The 17,717-nt window shown below is 54.9% G+C and overlaps 1 protein-coding gene across 1 annotated transcript; it reads left to right on the forward strand.

Annotated features, from left to right (window-relative positions):
* Positions 1 to 214: 214 nt before the first annotated feature.
* PTGER2 (prostaglandin E receptor 2) lies at positions 215 to 5,923 on the forward strand. Its single transcript, XM_068192064.1, has 2 exons — positions 215 to 1,097; positions 4,430 to 5,923. Exons 1-2 carry the CDS (start codon positions 252 to 254, stop codon positions 4,673 to 4,675), a joined length of 1,092 nt encoding a protein of 363 aa, XP_068048165.1. The 5' UTR covers positions 215 to 251; the 3' UTR covers positions 4,676 to 5,923.
* The last annotated feature ends 11,794 nt before the right edge of the window (positions 5,924 to 17,717 follow it).

Genomic DNA, 17,717 nt, shown 5'->3' on the forward strand with positions numbered 1-17,717 from the left:
CCACACCGGTACCGGGACTCGCGGTCCGGCCAGGGTCGGTCCGTGCGCGTTCCCCGCCTCCGCTCCGTCCATCCCTGCGAGCGCGGGGCCGGGGGGGCTCGGGGCGGCGCCGGGGGCCCGGGGCGGTGCCGTCGGGGCGGGCGCTGCCGGTGCCGGGGGCGGCGGGCGGGGCGGTGCCGTCGGGGCGGGCGGTGCCGGTGCCGGTGCCGGGAGCGGTGGCGCAGTCGGGCGTGCGGCGGCGGCGGCGCGGGATGAACGGGACGGGCCGGGCGTACGGGAGCGACCGGGCAGCGCTGCCGGCCGGGGCTCGCCCGCTGGTCAGCGCCCTGATGTTCTCGGCCGGGCTCCTGGGCAACCTCCTGGCGCTGGGGCTGCTCCTGCGCGGCCGCCGCGGGCCCCGCCAGCGCCCGCTCGCGCTGTTCCACGTCCTGGTGCTGGCCCTGGTGGTCACCGACCTGCTGGGCACCTGCTCCGTCAGCCCCTTGGTGCTCGCTTCCTACCACCGCAACCTCACCCTCACCAGCCTGGCCCGCGGGGGGCACATCTGCCTCTACTTCGGCTTCGCCATGAGCTTCTTCGGCCTCGCCACCATGCTCATCCTCTTCACCATGGCGCTGGAGCGCTGCCTGGCCCTGGGGCGACCGTACTTCTACGAGCGCTTCCTGAGCCCCCGCACGGGCCTGGTGGCCCTGCCGGCCATCTACACCTTCTCGGCCGCCTTCTGCTCGCTGCCGCTGGTGGGCTTCGGGCGCTATGTCCAGTACTGCCCCGGCACCTGGTGCTTCATCCAGATGCACCTGGATCCGCACCAGAGCAACGAGGAGGTGGCGGGGCTGAACGTCACCTTCTCGCTCCTCTACGCCACCCTGCTCCTCTTCCTCATCCTCGCCGTGCTGCTCTGCAACCTGAGCGTCATCGTGAACCTGGCCCGCATGCACCGCCGCGGGCAGAGGAGCCGTCGGGTGGCCATCCCGGAGCAGCCCCGCGCAGCCACCGGCTGCGGCCGGCGCATGTTCTCCATGGCCGAGGAGATCGACCACCTCCTGCTGCTCTCCATCATGACCATCACCTTCGTCATCTGCTCCCTGCCCTTCACGGTGAGTGCCACTGGCTGTCCCCTCTCCCCAGCGCCCACATTTCTCTCCTGGCCTTTGTAAAGCTTCCCCCAACTCTGCTGGCCAGACCTCGAGGGTTGTGCTCAAAGCTTGGGAGAGCCCGGCTCAGCCATGAGCTTGGCAATTTGGACATCACCTGGGGAGCAGGTGATGTGTCCCCAGTGTCCCCAGTGTCCCCAGTGCCAGGAGGAGGACGGGGTGTCAGGATTACGGGGGGCAGGAGCATGGAATGGCAGGAGGATGCATCGGATGGCTGGAGGATGGGATGGCAGGAGGATGGGATGGCTGCAGGATGGGATGGCAGGAGGATGGAGTGGCAGGAGCATGGTCTGACAGGAGAATGGGGTGGCAGGAGAATGATGTGGCAGGAGCAGAGGTGCCCTCCCACCCCACAGAGGCTCTGAGGCCAGGCTGTGTGGCTCAGGCAGGGACAGCCTGGGGGTCCCCTGGAGCACATGGCATCACTGCGATTCCCAAGATCCAGGAACTCATGGTGGAGGTGTGAGGGATGGCAAGAGAACCAACTACGCTGCTAGAGACGGGATGAAGGAGCTGCCCGGGGCTGGAGGCAGTGGATATCCGTGCTGGGCAGGATGAGTTATCCCAGATTTCTGTAGATAGAGATGGAGATGTGGGAGGCTGCACTCACCTCGCTGTTAGACAGAGATTTCTGCTCCTCTGCAAGAGCACTGAGGCGCTGGCACAGAGATGGGAGATTTCTCGGAACAGAGATCTGGCACAGCGGCCATAGCACGTGTCATCCCAAGGGACATCCCCACATCCCGTGCCCCATCCATGCACGAGGCTTCCAGCAGAAATCCGGGATCAAAACAGCCAAGTGAAGAAGTGGATAGAGCAAGTGCCCTGCCTCTGTCTGGGCTTTCCCCTCCCAAGGGCCACTTTTCATCCATCCAAGTGCTCTTCCACCAGGAGCATCGATGGGTCCAGAGCCCGGGTGTGTGAGCCCCCCAGTGCAGGAGGTCAGTTGGTTCCTGAAGAAGTGACCCCACCAAGGCTGGGAGCACAACCAGTGTTAATTTCACGCTCTTGGTGTTAAATAGACTCTACCTTCCCTTCATGCTCCTTTGATTTTCCTAAGGGAAAAGGAAATAACCACAGGATATGGCCAAGACAGGCTTTTAGGACAAAGGAATAATGTCCAGATGTTTGTGAGCATCAACCCCCTGAGAGACTCTCCGGCTCCTGACCATGAACCCACACATGATGGACACTCTTCCCGTGTCCCAAAAACGCCCCGGGTTGGCTGCTGTGGTCAGTACGAAGCGGAACCCGTCGGCGGGGACACGTGGGCAGGGCCCTGTGAGTGTGCTGGGGGCAGAGGGGCTGGGAAAGTGGCCCTGGCCGGGATCCCATGGGCCCTGTGGTGGCAGATATGGCCTTATCCAGAGCCAGCTTCCCTTTTCCCATCGCCCGGCTCCCATGTGGGGCTGCACTTTGGCAGCGGCTCAAACCCAGCTGCCTCCTTGGGGTGACACTTTCTCTCCTGGCCCCGGCTGCCCACAGCAGCCACCGCTCCTCCCAGGAGGAGCCCAGGCACACAAACCCATCAGGCCACGAATTCCTTCCCAAAACACACCGAAGCTTGGGAGTGCTGTGCGCGGCCACCGCGGATGTGCCATCCCGGGCTGGTACCCGGCGGATCCCAGGCAGGGGAGGGATGCTCCTGCTGCTCCAGCCCCATCCAAGCATCTCCCCAGCCCCGAGCGAGGGGGTGGCGAGTGACCCGAATGAGTAAGGAGTGCTGAATCACCCTTCCAGGAAGCCCCACGGGCTGTGATGAGTCGGCAGTCGCAGGAAGGTCCAGGTCCAGCACCGCTCATCCTCCCCGTCTCCCACGGTTATTGCTCCCGGTTATTGCTCCCGTGTGGTCTCAAGGTGAGAGACACCACTTCCTCCAGCAGCCACGGGTTTAATTGTGGCTCTGAACGAAGCGGAGCACGGGGCTGGCTTTCATTTAAAGTTCATTTAAACCCATGCAGTCAGCAAATTTGCTGTGACAGCCCAAATCGCCCCAAAAGAGCTGCCTGGGGGCCAGATCCTGGGAGCCCAGGCTCGGAATTATTTCTCCCTGTGGTTTCTCCCTGGTTGAAGGAGGTGATTCTGAGACCCCACTGCAGTGCTGTGTCCAGCTCTGGGGGTCCTTCCAGAACAGGAAAAACCTGGAACTGTTGGAGCGAGTCCAGAGGAGGCACCAAGTTGATTAAAGGGATGGAGCAGCTCTGCTGTGAGTAAAGGCTGGGAGAATTTGGATTGTTTACCCTGGAAAAGAGAAGGATTTGGGGTCACCTAATTATGACCTTCCAGTACTTGAACTATAGGGAAGATGGAGAGACTGTTTACAAAGGCCTGGAGTGACTGGATAAAGGAGAAATGCACTCAGACTTACAGAGAGGAGGTTTAGATGGGATATCAGGAAAAAATTATTTAGTGTGAGAGTGGTGAGGCCCTGATACAGGTTGTCCAGAGAATCTGTGGCTGGAAGGGTTCCAGACCAGGTTGGATGCACCTCCTCCAAGCAGCAACTGACAGAACCAGAGGACACAGTCTCAAGCTGTGCCAAGGGAAGAAATATAGGTTGGATATTAGGAGAAAGTTTTTTACAGAAAGAGTGATAAAGCTCTGGAATGTTCTGCCCGGGGAGGTGGTGCAGTCACCATCCCTGGGTGTGTTTAACAAAGCCTGGATGTGGCACTGGCTGCCAGGGCTGAGCTGAGCTGTTGGGGTTGGGTTGGACTCGATGATCTTGGAGGTCTCTTCTGTGGCAAGCATATTTCTCTCTCTCTCAGGATTTTTCATAGAGGAGCACAGAGAGAAGAAAGAGAAAACAATTTCTATTTCTGCTCCTTGTTTTTCTTACGTGGAATGTGTTTGGAGAATTGTTCCCCTGGGGTGATTGCTTGGTTGGATTCTGGTGAGGATTGTTTGAGCTGATGGCCAATCCAACCCACCTGTGGCTGCACTCTCAGAGAGTTGTGAGGAGTTAGATATGGTAGTTAGGAAAGCAGGTTTGTAGTTTTAGTATCTCCTTTAAACAGTATATTAATGTGTTATAGCACAGTTATAATAAAGAAATCACTCAGCTTCTGAGCTGGAGTCACACATCAGCATTTCTAACCATGGGGTTCACCTGCATTTACAATACTCTTCCAACCCAGTGATGCTGTGAATTCTGTGAATTCTGTGAATTCTGTGAATTCTGTGGAGGGAGCTTGGATGAACCTGGGACAGCGGAATGCCGGGGTGGGGGTGGAACGAGGTGATTTCTAATCTCCTTTCCAACCCTGGCTTGGCAGATCCGTGCCTACGTGAACAAGTTCAGCCAGGAAGACGACGACCACGGGTGGGACCTGCTGGCCCTGCGCTTCCTGTCCATCAACTCCATCGTGGATCCCTGGGTCTTCGCCATCCTGCGGCCGCCCGTGCTGCGCCTCATGCGCTCCGTGCTCTGCTGCCAGGTGACCCCTACGGCTCCGGATGGCCACACTGTGTCCTCTGCTGTGACAAAGCTGGCGGCACGGCCGGACCTCTGCGGGCAGTAGATCCAGGAGACTCCTGCCTCCTGACGGGTGTTGAGGAAGCTCTGCCTTAGGGCTCATCAAGAGACGCGGCTGCTGCAGCCTGGCCCCGGGTGGGGGTGGCTCAGGTGTCACCTGGGAAGTCACTGCGGCCTCTCACAGGGACAAAAGCGCGAGGTTGGAAGGGCTGGTGAGTCCCTGAGTGCTGCTGTCACCCTTAGGGCTGGAGAAGGGCTCAGCCCTGCTGGGGAGGGTTGGGGGTGAAGCTTGGGGGGGTTTTTTATAACCCCACGGCTGGGGGGTGTTGGGAAGCAAAGGCTCCTGCTGGTGTGCTTCCCAGCAAGGTCTCCGTGGGTTTTTGGGATGCAGGCAGGGCTACAGCTCCTGGAGATGGGGCTGGCTGGCTGCAAACACCCATCTGGGCCCCCAGGTCCATAGGGATTGGGAAGGAGAGGAAGGGAGCAGAGTATCCTCAAAAATTCCCCCTTTTTTTAGGCTGGCTGCCTAGAGAAATGCACTTTTTTAGGGGCAGGTCTGTGTGCTCATGTCTGTCTGTCTGTGCCACACCCCTGAGATTTTAGGCACTGGTGGGTCCCTGAGGGGAACCAAAGTACTAAAAAAGCCAGATTTTGGCACTTCCCTGGCGCTGTGATGGAGCAGAGCAGCCCCTCCTCAGCACCCATTTGGAAATTCCCTTTGCCCCGCGATTTTTGCAAGAGCCAACAAAAAGAACAAAGAGCCTGACCGGGGAATGGTCACAGCCATGAGCTTCACCCACATCCAGGGTGGTGCTGCTGGTGGGCTTTGGGTTTGTCCTTGACTGGGATGAATATTTATTTAAAATAAACCCCCCCCAAAAAAAATCAATTAAAAAAAAAAAAAAAAAAAAAAAAAAAAACAACTGCAAAACCATCCAGGTCATCAACCCTGCCCCTCTGGGCAGCATCCTTCAACAGCACTATTCTGTTTTCTGGGATTCCTCTTGCTCTTTGGGACTCCAGGATCATTCCCACTGGGATGAGGAGCATCCAACTCCACATCCCAAGGCCACCACTGCTGTTAGGAATTTTCTTGTGGCTCCCATTTGAGCAGCATCCAACACACCCAGTGGCATTTGTGCAATTCCCAGTGTGGAGTCTCATTTGGGAGCTGCAGCTCTGCTCAGGGAGCCCAGAGGTGCCGGGATTTGGGGCTTTTCCATGGTTTGTGAGTCGAGGTGATGTTAAAAAAAAAAAAGAGTTATTATTTAAATAATAAATGTCTCTCAAAGGAGCCGGCTGAATCATGCGTGGGTTTGTGCTTGTGATGCTCCTCAGGGAAGATCTGGCTCCTGGAGGAAATGTGTTGGATGTGGGATGAAACCACGGGAATGGGGGGAGAGGGCAGCAGGAGAGGCTGGCAGGAGGAAGTGGGTGCCTCCAATTTCCTAAGAAGTGGCAATAAACTGTGTTTTACAGATGTAGAATGTAGAATTTCTTACTGGAGCTACAGAAATCTCCCCCACCTCTGAGCTCTTCCCTAAAACCTGCCTATCCCACAGCCAGGGAGAGGCAGGCAAAGCTCCCACCTGTTATCAAAACACCACCCCCAAAAATACCCACCCTAAAAAAAGGCAGAATTGAGGTCACTTCTGTCAGGCAGCCAACGTCCACAGGAAGTTTCCTGGCCTCCCAAATGCGTGTGGGCAGATGTCAGGCAGGGGCTGCTCTTGCTCAAATGAGTTTTTGGCAGCACCCTGTAGCTGGGGGGCTGTGGAATTTTAGGGATAGGGTTTCCAGATGTGCCTGCCCATGGGGGTGAAGCTGGGGTGCTCCCCACACCCATGGAATGTCATTAATCCTGGTGCCAACCTTGGGAACCCAAATTTGGCACCATCCCACCCAGCACTTGGAGGGCACAGTTGTCCCTTCCCAAATTATTCCCTCATCTGTGCACACAGCAGGAGGAAAAGCACATTCTGGGCTCAGTTCTGGGGCTCCCATCATGTCTCAGGGTGTGCTCAGCTGCAAAAGCAGCCAAAAAAACTTTAGGAAGAGCCTTGGGTCCTTGATCTTTATTTGTCTGGATGGTCATGACCTGGTTGCTCACGCTGGAATTTCAGGACCAGTTGCCTAATTCTCCTCTAAGCCAGAGGGAATGGCTGCCTGGCGTGCAAAAGATAGAAAGAATTTTTTTTTTTAATGGGAAAAATGTTGGAAATGGCAAGGAGGTCGCATCCTGCAGGGACCAGCGTGCCAAGGAATGTGGCAGGGTGGGAGGAGAACCCAGCAGGACCCGTGGCATGGGATTCTCCCAGAATCCAAGGATTCACTCCTGCCAGCCCCCAGCTCCTCTGCTGACCACTAATTAGCAGCTGCTTGGTTTTTTTTTGGGGAAGGTTTATGGCTCCTCATCAGGAAAGGCAGGGCTGGGAGAGAACCTCCCAGCATCCATCCCCTGGGATCTGCTTTTTGCTGCAGGAGAGGCACTCTCCTGACCATCAAGGCAGCAGTCCTGGCAAGCGGGCTCAGGGAAATGATTCGGATCAAATTGAATGCCAAAATAAAAGGGAAATTGCAAGGAGAGGAACCCCTTAAACCTGAGTCCCTTTGCCAGGGCACATCCTGAGCTGCTGGCTGGGGATTACACCCAAGCTCTGGAATCAAAAAGCTCCTCCTTTCCCTGCTTCCAAAGGAGAAAAGGGCCTTCAGCAGAGCTCTGTGAGGACAGGGAGGACTGTGAATCTCTGCATCCTGAGCCATGAGCCTGCACAAAATGCTGCCTTTATTAACGTCACGCAGGAGCCTTCGGAAAAAGCAAATTAATTTGCCTCTCGTCAGCTCCCTCAGCGTCTGCTCAGCTCAAATACAAGATGACAAAGTTTCATTTCATTGTCTGTGCCGGCCCTTAATGACTTTTTTATTCCCACACCGGAAAGCTGCTGGCACAGGGAAGCTCCAGGCAGGTCTTTAATCCTGCATTTCCATCGGGGAGTCTGCTGCTGGAGAGGAGGGAGGGAGAAGCCATTCCCTGGAGACAACAGAGGGCATCAGCTGCCCCTCAGACTTCCTAAAAATGGTGAAACTTTCCACAGTGCCTGGGGGGATGCAGGGAGTGGGGATCTTGTCCAAAATCTCCATCCCATCATGGGATGGTTTGGGATGGAAGGGATTTAAAGCTCATCCCATTCCACTCCTGCCATGGCAGGGACACCTCCCACTGTCCCAGGCTGCTCCAAGCCCCATCCAGCCTGGCCTTGGACACTTCCAGGGATCCAGGGGCAGCCACAGCTGCTCTGGGCACCCTGTGCCAGGGCCTGCCCACCCTCCCAGGGAAGAATTCCTTCCCAATCTCCCATCTAACCTCTGTCAGTGGAACGCCCCTTCATTCTGGCACTTCAGCCCCTCTCAAATAATCCCTCTCCATTCCCAAATGATGGTGCTGCCACACAATGTTTTTTATAAATAGGCATTTTGGGAGAGCAGGGAAGAAAGGAAAAGCACTTCCCTCTTGCTCTCTCTTTTCCCGGCTTGTTTGGAACATCTCCCCCACATTTCTGTGCTGTCAGCAGGGAGGAAACTCTCGTTTTTGGGCTGTTTTGGCCATGGTTTTACTGGGGGCCACAAAAGCTCCTCAATCCCTTTCAGAGGGATCAGGAAATGTGGGCAGTATTTGGGAACACCCTTCAAAGGTGGGGATGGGATGGGATGGGATGGGATGGGATGGGATGGGATGGGATGGGATGGGATGGGTGCAGTGGGGTGTCTGAGCCCACCATTCCTGCAGAGCACTTCTGGAATTTCTGCTCCAGTCCTTTGGGATGCTGGAAGCAAAGCAGAGCTGCCTTTCCAGGCACAAGAACCCTCCCTGGGCTCCAGAGGGTGTGATCCATGCTAAATTGGATTAAATCAATTAGCCAAGGAAGTGACTTATGGGGACATGGCATGGCTGGGCTTCCCATCTGGCTCTGCAGTGGTTCCAGGGCTTCCCAGGACACAGGAAAAAGTCACATTTGGCTTTAGCACAGCTGCCTTCTGCTTTTGCAGCTGGTTTTGCACCCCTGCATCCCCACATATTCATGTGAAACCTTTCCTCTGAGTGCTTCAGGTCACCCCATGTCAGAATGATCCTGTTCTGAAAGAGGGATCAGCCTTTTCCAGGGGATTGTTTTAAGCCCAGATTTCATGGGCTTAAAATCAGAGCCTGGTGCCCAACACCGAGACCCCAAATGAGTAATTTGTGTTCTGTCCCCTGTCATTGTGAGGGGTTATGAGGCCTTGGAAGTAGCAGGGCTGGGCAGAATTACCTGAAGTGAAACCAAATGCACCTGAGAGATCCAGAACAAATTTTGTAGGGGCATTAAATTCCTTGTGCCACTTCAGCTTTACTTGGGAATTCTGCAGTGGTATCCACAGGCTGGGATCCCTGCATCAGCCCCACCAGCCTCCCAGCCAGGAATGCCCAATTCCCAGTCTCTCATCCATCCCTCCCCTCTGGCAGTGGGAGCCATTCCCTGGGTCCTGTCCCTCCATCCCTTGTCCCCAGTCCCTCTCCAGCTCTCCTGGAGCCCCTTTAGGCCCTGGGCGGGCTCTAAAGACTTCCTGGAATCTTCTCAATATAGCAGAGCCTTGAATTTTCAAACTTTTTTACAATATATGAGTAATAATAACAATTTTCATGCTGGCTTTTGGGTTCAGCATTGCAGGGGGTGAAGGTCTCATATGACTTTTCCCCAGATTGCCAAAAACTGTCCATTTCTCAAACCAAACAGATTTATTTTACCTGTGGCTGTGACCTCCTCACTTGGAAGGGCTGTGCCCAGACATTTTCTCCTGTAACTCTGTTTTTCTCTTCCTCTGACATGAAAACAACGAGGTGAACATCCTGCTTTAGTGCAAGGTGTCCCTGCCCATGGCAGGACTTGGAATAAGATGGGCTTTAAGGTCTCTTCCAACCTAAATATTCCATGGTTCCATGGAGCTGCAGCCCTCCTGCTGCTCATTTTTCCTTGCAGATGGAGCTGGGTGTGCCGGGAGGGTGAGCTGGAGGATCTTGGGATGGAGCTGGACCCTGTATCCCTGAATCCCTAAATCCCTGAATCCCTGAATCCCTGAATTCCTGAATCCCTGTATCCCTGAATCCCTAAATTCCTGTATCCCTGAATCCCTGTATCTCTGTATCTGTGTATCCCTGAATTCCTGAATCCTTGAACTCCTGAATTCCTGTATCCCTGAATTCCTGAATCCTTGAACTCCTGAATTCCTGAATCTCTGTATCCCTGAATTCCTGAATTCCTGAATCCCTGAATTCCTGTATCCCTGAATTCCTGAATCCCTGAATCTCTGTATCCCTGAATTCCTGAATTCCTGAATCCCTGAATCCCTGAATTCCTGTATCCCTGAATTCCTGAATCCCTGAATCCCTGTATCCCTGAATTCCTGTATCCCTGTATCCCTGAATTCCTGAATACCTGAATTCCTGAGTCTCTGTACCCCTGAATTCCTGAATCCCTGTACCCCTGAATCCCTGAATTCCTGAATCCCTGTACCCCTGAATCCCTGTATCCCTGAATCCCTGAATCCCTGTACCCCTGAATCCCTGTATCCCTGAATCCCTGAATTCCTGTATCCCTGAATTCCTGAATCCCTGAATCCCTGAATTCCTGAATCCATGTACCCCTGAACTCCTGAATTCCTGTATCCCTGAATTCCCATATCCCTGAAACCCTGTATCCCTGAATCCCTGCATCCCCGTATCCCTGCTCCATCCTTTATCCAAAATACACGTACAGGCGAAGGGCTGGATGGAGCAGAGCCCCCCAGAGCACCCCCCCAGTCCAGCTGGGCGCCATCCAACCCAAAAACCAAACAGAAGGACTGGGAAAAATCCAGCCAGAGCTCCGAGATGATCCACAAGCGGCTGGAAACAGAAAGAAGGGAAAGTTTTACAAGCCTGACTGGGACGTGGAGCTAAAAATACAGCGGCTGTGACTCGGGGAGGGAGCGGGTGTCCAAGGCTTGTTTGTGCACTCGCCCTTGGAGAAAGTCCTGTCCCTTAAGAGCATCCAGATGAGGTGTGAGGGAATTTATACCCTCGCTCCCCGCTCTCCATGTGGCCCGTGGATCCGTCAGGCAGGGCGGGATCGCGCTTCCCTGGTGCCCACGGGCTTTTCCAGAGGTTTGGAAGGGGCACCTCGTGTCCCTGATTGACAGCCTGAGGCGGGCAGCGTGCTGGGGACACTCCTGGGTATCGCCAGGGTTTCCCATGCAGGGCTGCTTTTCTTTGAACTGGCCTTCCCTGGAATGTGCAAACATCCCCGTCCATCAAATCCGCAGGGAAATGCCGCCCGTCTGCTGTTCCCAAAGCGACCTAAATCTTCCCAACCGAGAGACTAAACAGTGTCAAACTCACATCCAGCATCTGGATTTTATAGGGGCCATAAAGGCTTCGGGGCATCGTGGAGCGGGGTGGATCTCTCACCATCCTGCCCCCTGTGATGAACCTGTGACCTCTCCCAAAAAAAACCCACACATATTAGGAAAACGCAGCACCCCGTCAGCAGCCTCGTGAGCTGAGCTCATGTGAGGAGGAGAGCAAAGAGGGTCCTGGGGTTGCCAAGCAAGTCAGGCCATAAATCCTTGCGGGGTTTGATGTGCCAGTGCTGTGGCTGTGGTTTCGTTGTGGTTCCCGCTGGGCTGCCCCAGAGGCAGAAGGTGCCACTTTGTGGCTGGATTTAAAACTCTCAGAAAAACCACCTGGAAATCTTGTTTTTCTGAGCAGCTGGGTTGTGAGTGAGCTCCCGCCATAGTCAAAATTCCAGCCCTCATGTCTGGCACGTCCCATCCCTGGAAGTGTCCAAGGCCAGGTTGGACAGGGCTTGGAGCAGCCTGGGATAGTGGAAGGTGTCCCTGCCCATGGCAGGGGGTGGAATGAGATGAGCTTTAAGATTCCTTCCAACCCGAACCATTCTGGGATTCTGTGGTTGCTCTGCCTCAGTTTCCCCTCCATGCTGCTGGAAATGGTGTTGGGAGAACCCCCTAGAGCTCCTTGAGCACATCACCCTCCCCAAACCCATTCCAGCACCACTCACCTCACCACCCTCCTCCCTCTGCACCTGGAAGGTGCTGGATAAGCAGCACAGCATTGGATGGCAGAACTGGGATGGATAAATCCACTATGGATGCCTTTTATTGGGACCCCACAATCCCAAACACCGCAGCAGGGAGAAGGTTTTATCAATCTGCTCTTGTGGGGGCAGGAGGAAATGGTGAGGGCCAGCCCAGATGTGAAACATCAAAGCAGACAGAGTTTTGAACAGAGTTAAAAAGAAAAGTCTCTGTTTACAAGAAGCCGTTCCAGGGTGGTTTGGAGCCTGTTTATCCCTGGACATTCGTGCTACCAGAGCTTTGGCCCCGCAGAGCAATGGGGTTTGTCATGGAGAGGGGATGTGTACATGAGACAACATTTATTTGTCACGAGCAGCTGCTGTTTCCTCTGCTCCAGACCTTTTCCATGCAACTGGGGCTGGGAATTGAGCTGTGAGGTCTCTCCGAGTGCCCTGCAGAGGCTGGATTGAGCCGCAGATCCATCAGGATGAGTCCTCCCAGCAAATCAGTGCCTAGGGAAGGCAGGAGCAGCCCGTGCCCTGCTGAGGGGCTCTGCCAAGAGCTCCCTGGGGCTGCTGGAGGAAGCTGCTCATCATCTTGGAATGATCACGTCAGGCATCGGTTTTGGAAAGCTGTGGAGTGCTCCTGCTTCCTCCAGGGTCATCCTCATCCCCATCCCCATCCCGGGCATCCGGGCTCCCCTGGGGCTGTTCCTGGAATCCCTCCTGTCCTGTCAGGGACAATGGCCCTGATGGGATAAGGAGGAGCACGGAGCCTCTGCAAGCCTCCCTACCTGCAGCTCTTCAAATAGGGATGGGGACAGGGAAAGGGGGCAGGAGAAGAGGGAAGGGGGATAAGGGATGGGGAACAAGGAAAAGGGGAAGGGGGTGGGGGAAAGGAAAGAGAAAAGGGAAAGGAAAAGAGAACAGGGACAAGAGAAAGGTGAAGGGAAATGGGGAAGAAAAAGGGGACAGGGACAAGGGAAAGGCAAAGAGAAATGGAAGGAAAAGGGGATGGGGACAAGGGAAAGACGAAGAGAAATGGGGAAGGAAAAGGGGATGGGGACAAGGGAAAGACGAAGAGAAATGGGGAAGGAAAAGGGGATGGGGACAAGGGAAAGACTAAGAGAAATGGGGAAGGAAAAGGGGATGGGGACAAGGGAAAGGTGAAGAAAAATGGGGAAGGGGAAATTGTGCAAGAGAAGGTGGAAGTGGGACAACGGACAGGGAACAAAGAAAAGGGGAAGGAGGTCAGGAGAATGGAAGAGAAAAGGGAAAGGTAAGAGAAAAGAGAAAGGAAGAGGGGGCAGGGGACAGAGGACAAAGAAAAGGGGAAGAGGATGGGAGAGGGGAAGAGAAAAGAGGAAAGGGCGAAGGGAAAAGGGGAATGAGGACAAGGGAAAAGCTTCCGGGCTCTGTCCTGGTGTGTCTGACCACTGGAGTTGCTGTGCTCGGCTGGTTTCTCAGTGTGTGGCATTTTGCCATCATCCCTCCATTCATTACCTTTTGCATTCCCCAGTTTAGCAGCCAATCAGCCCTAGAAACTCAGCATTCCCTGCAAGGTGCTGGGGGAACTGGAGGCTTGGTGCTGCCGAGGGGTTTGGGACCAAACCCAGACAGCAAAACACAGAACCCTGACGTGCCTGAGAGGGTGCAGGGATCAAAACCAAACACCAGGACATCCAGGGCAGGACATCTGCTGCTTCAAGCAGCTCTTTCCCCCTCAGAGAGGTCCTTCCCCAAGTGGTTTGCTCAGCACTTTCCTCCTTGTTGGAGTTTCTGCTCAAACCAGGCCAGCTCTGCCTCCCTGGGCACGGCATTTTCCTGCCATGGTGCCACTTCCAGCTGCAGCACAGACAAATTGGGCTCAGCTTCAAGCAGCCAGTGCTCCCACGGTGCCAAACACTTCTCCAGAGCTTCACAAGAGCTCTTCCCTTAATTATTCATGACTGGGATGAATGCTGTCGGAATAAGCCAGGATTTACAAGGTTTATAATCAATAATCTCCCTTTGAGAGGGGGCTGGAGGGCCCGGGGGAGGGCACATCCCTTCTGTGCGGGAGCGTTGGAGAAAATATTGAGCACCTGACAACTTTTTGAGGGGGATCAGCTCTGCCTGGGCATTGCAGAGATGCTCTCAGGGATATCTGCTGCCAATGCTCCCACACCTCCAGCCTGCCCACCCAAAACCCCTGGAGCACATTCCCCACCCCCTGCCAGGACAAGGATTGAGGTCCAGTCACCAAACAACATCACTTTGCTACTTTTCTCTATTTTTTCTCTCTCCCTCTGGGGAGAGAGAATGTGTTTTCTCACATTTTTTCTGAAGTCATTGTGTGTTTTTAGAAGGAAGCGCTAAGCCAGGGAGGATTTCTTCTTGGGGGCATGTTTTCTCTCAGACTTTCCTTCACACAGCAATGCCCAGAGCATTTTTAAAATCCTATTTAATTGCCCTTTCACTCCTGCTTGGATTTGCTGTTTCTTTCCTGAGAGTGGAAGGCTGCTGGCAGTCCACAGGGCCATAACTAACAGGGGACACTTTTGGGGTCCCCACCCTTGCAGGGAAGACCCTGTTGTAGGGAGTCACTGTGAGATCCTTGTCCTGGCATCAGGACCCTAAACCCTAACAGGAGGGTCCCTGTTCTCCTGTGGGTGATCCCTGTCCTTGTAGGGAGTCATTGTGGGATCCTCATCCTCACAGAGGGTCTAAAGCCCATTGGGAGTGTCCTTGTCCTGCTATGAGGTCGCTGTCCCTCTTTGGGGATCTGTAGGGGATGGCAGCAGCCGAGGGGAGCTGAGTGTCTCCCACAGGGAGCCACATTCCAGGGACGACAGCCAGGATGGAAGGGACAAGGAGTTGGCTGAAAATCCAGTTTGTGGGACATTCCCAACGCAGACCAACAGCTGCTGTGGTCTGGAAAATCCCACAGAGCCTCATGCTGGGGGTATTAGAGCAGGACAGGGCAGGCAGAGGTCACGGTGAGAGGGCAATGGCCAGGAGAGCAAGGAGGGATGAGCAAGAGCTGAGCTCTGCAGAGAATAAAGTGACCAAGGTCAGCACTGCCGGCTGGGAATGCGGGCTGGGAGGGACAAAAAGTCACCTTTGTCCACCTGGGCAAGAAAATGGACCTGGCTGTAAATCCAAGAAAAACGATCTCCTGTCACAGAATCATGGAATGGTTTGGCTTGGAAGGGATCCTGAAACTCATCCCATTCCACCCCTGCCATGGGCAGGGACACCTTCCACTGTCCCAGGTTGTTCCAAGCCCCATCCAAACTGGCCTGGAACAATTCCAAAGATCCAGGGGCAGCCACAGCTTCTCTGGGCACCCTGTGCCAGGGCCTCCCCATTCTCACAGCCAATAATTCCTTCCCAATATTGCATCCCTCCCTGCCCTCTGGCAGTGGGAAGCCATTCCCTGTGTCCTGTCACTCCATGCCTTGTCCCCAGTCCCTCTCCTGGAGCCCCTTCAGGCCCTGGCAGGGGCTCTGAGCTCTCCCTGAAGCCTTCTCCAGGTGAACATTCCCAGCTCTCCCAGCCTGGCTCCATATCCTGGGTACCAAGCAGCAGGATGTGCCCAGCACCACTCAATTTTCCTGCACAGGAGGGTGGGAGCATGGAGAAGTTTGGACTATGGTGGATCAGGGAAGATCCACGGAGTAGGAGAGAGCAGAGCAGACTTACACAGTCCTTACATCTGATGACTCAATTCACAACCATCCCCGAGATCTCAGAGGGATGTTGCTCAAGAAAAAAAAATCATGGAAAGCTGAGGACGTCCAAAGGAAATGGACAACAGGAGGCTTGTGATTAAATGGCTTTAACTCATATCCTAAAGACATAGATCTACTTGGGGAGCTGTTTGGGGACAGGAATGTGTAGGGCTGGCCCTGCTGGCTCACGCTGAAAGTCTCTTTGTAGCTTGTCTCCACCAGCAGACATGAGCTGGGATTTAGGGAACAGGTCCAAGGACAAGGGAAGCCAGAACAACCTCAGCTGGCGAAGGACCGTGCTTCCCAAAAGCTAACCCAGCCCCTTTCTGAAGGGACCCCCACCCCCAAGGCACTTGGGGGCTATCCAGGGATTTATCCATGGGTGGGGAACACACCTTGTGGGGCCAAGGGATCTAGGGGATGTCCTCCCAGGGGGAAAAGCTGGGAACTGCAGCCAGCTGGCCCCTCTAACATGGCAGGACACGAGGAATAGTTGAAGCTCTGCCATCAGGAGCCAGGGCCGGCTGGGTTGTGTTGGGAAGCATTTCCCATTCCCTGGGAATCAGAGTGCAGACTAAAGTCAAGTCAGATAAAGTAAAATATGTGAGACCTGTCCCAGCTGGAGCGGACTCCTTAAAACCGTGCTGCTGGCTGCAAGAAAGGAAGAGAGAAATCTGCTGGGGAAAAATTCCAGCTTTCCCTCTTACTCAGCCCAGGCAGCATTTTGGTGACCTGTGTGTCATCCCTGGAATCTCGCTGCCTTCCTGCATCCTCCGTGGCTGGGGAGGATGGGAGGCGACGCTGGCACCTGGCAGTGCCCTGTCACCCAGAGCCCTCTCTGCTGTGGGGTGGCATCGCCGGGTCACCGAGGTCCCAAAAAGCCACAGGACTTCCCAGGCCATGAATCAGGAGGGATTTCCTCTGGCCAGGGCAGCGCTGCCCTGGGTTGACACAGTCTGAATCACATTCCCAGCCTCCCATTTCACTCTCCATGGCTTTCTCCAGAGCTGCTTCGCTCCCAGGGAGAGATCCCTGATTGCCCACTCCCAGCAGTGGGGACGGTCCCTGCTGGGCATCCCAGTCCTGGTGGAGGGAGGGACCCATCTGCCCCAGTGCAGAAAGCTGCACACACCAATTCCAAACTGGGAGAAAGGACTGGGTGTCCCTCTGGATGGACAAGGAGAGGGAAGGCTCGATGCCACCCTCACCCTGGGGGTCTCTGCTGCAGATGCCACCCAGGATGGTCACCCTGGTGTCTTTGGGGATGGTGATGGTGCCACACAGGAGGTGACCCCATTCCCAGCATTGGTGCTGCAACCTCCAAATCTTTTGGGACCAATCTCCCACGCTGCTCCAACATCCAACAACCCAAGGCTGCAGCATCATGTCCGAGCTGGAAGCCACAGACATTCCCAACTCCTGTCTCCAACACCACTGGAAATCATGGAGTGAGGATAAACAGACAGGTTGGGTTTTGGTGGCTTTTTTATTTATGGATTTTGGGTTTTGCTGATGCCCCAGGGACGGAGATGAATGGGAACATGGAGCACTGCCAGGTGAGGTGCAGGGACACAGGAATGTCACAGCCAGCCCTATAATTAAGGCAGCACTTAATTAAGTTCCAAAAGCACTTTGAGTGCATCTCTGACAGGGAAGACTCCAGTGAGGAGTTTAGTCTGGCCTCGGAGCAGGAGAAGGAATGAAACAGGATCCTGCTGCACCTGGAGCCTCTGGAGCCTCACTGCTGCCTCCTCCCCAGCCCGAGGGGAACAGCAAAGGGCTGCAGGAGAGGCAAGGGACCTGGAGCTTTTGGGATCTGTCCCTCTGGGGTCCTCAGCTGGTGTCCCTCGGGAGCCAGAGTCCCTGAGGACGGTGTGGCAGAGTTGCCAGCTCATCTTTTTCATGCTCCTCTTGAAAGGAGGAGGAAGGATGAGTGTCACCAGGGTGGGGACCCAGGAGGGGACAGCAGCCAAGTGACTCAAACTGGTCATTCCCACCCTGGTTGTCCTCTTAGCTCATTGCCAACACCTGGAGATGGGTGTTGTCACCCACCCTGTGTCCTTTTGGGGGCTGTGCCCTTCTTGGGGTGTGTGTAGGGATTCGGGGAGAGACAGTGGGATGCAGCAGGAGGGAAATGCAGGACCCCAGGGATGGTTCAGGAAGAGGCAGGATTTGACTCTGGACACATTCACCTGGCAAGGAATCCCACCCAGATATTCCTGGTGCCTGTCCCTGCTGCCTGCTTGGATTTGCACCCAGCTCTGGCTCA

This window comes from Anomalospiza imberbis, chromosome 6 (assembly GCF_031753505.1).
Source record: "Anomalospiza imberbis isolate Cuckoo-Finch-1a 21T00152 chromosome 6, ASM3175350v1, whole genome shotgun sequence".
Lineage (NCBI taxonomy): Eukaryota > Metazoa > Chordata > Aves > Passeriformes > Viduidae > Anomalospiza > Anomalospiza imberbis.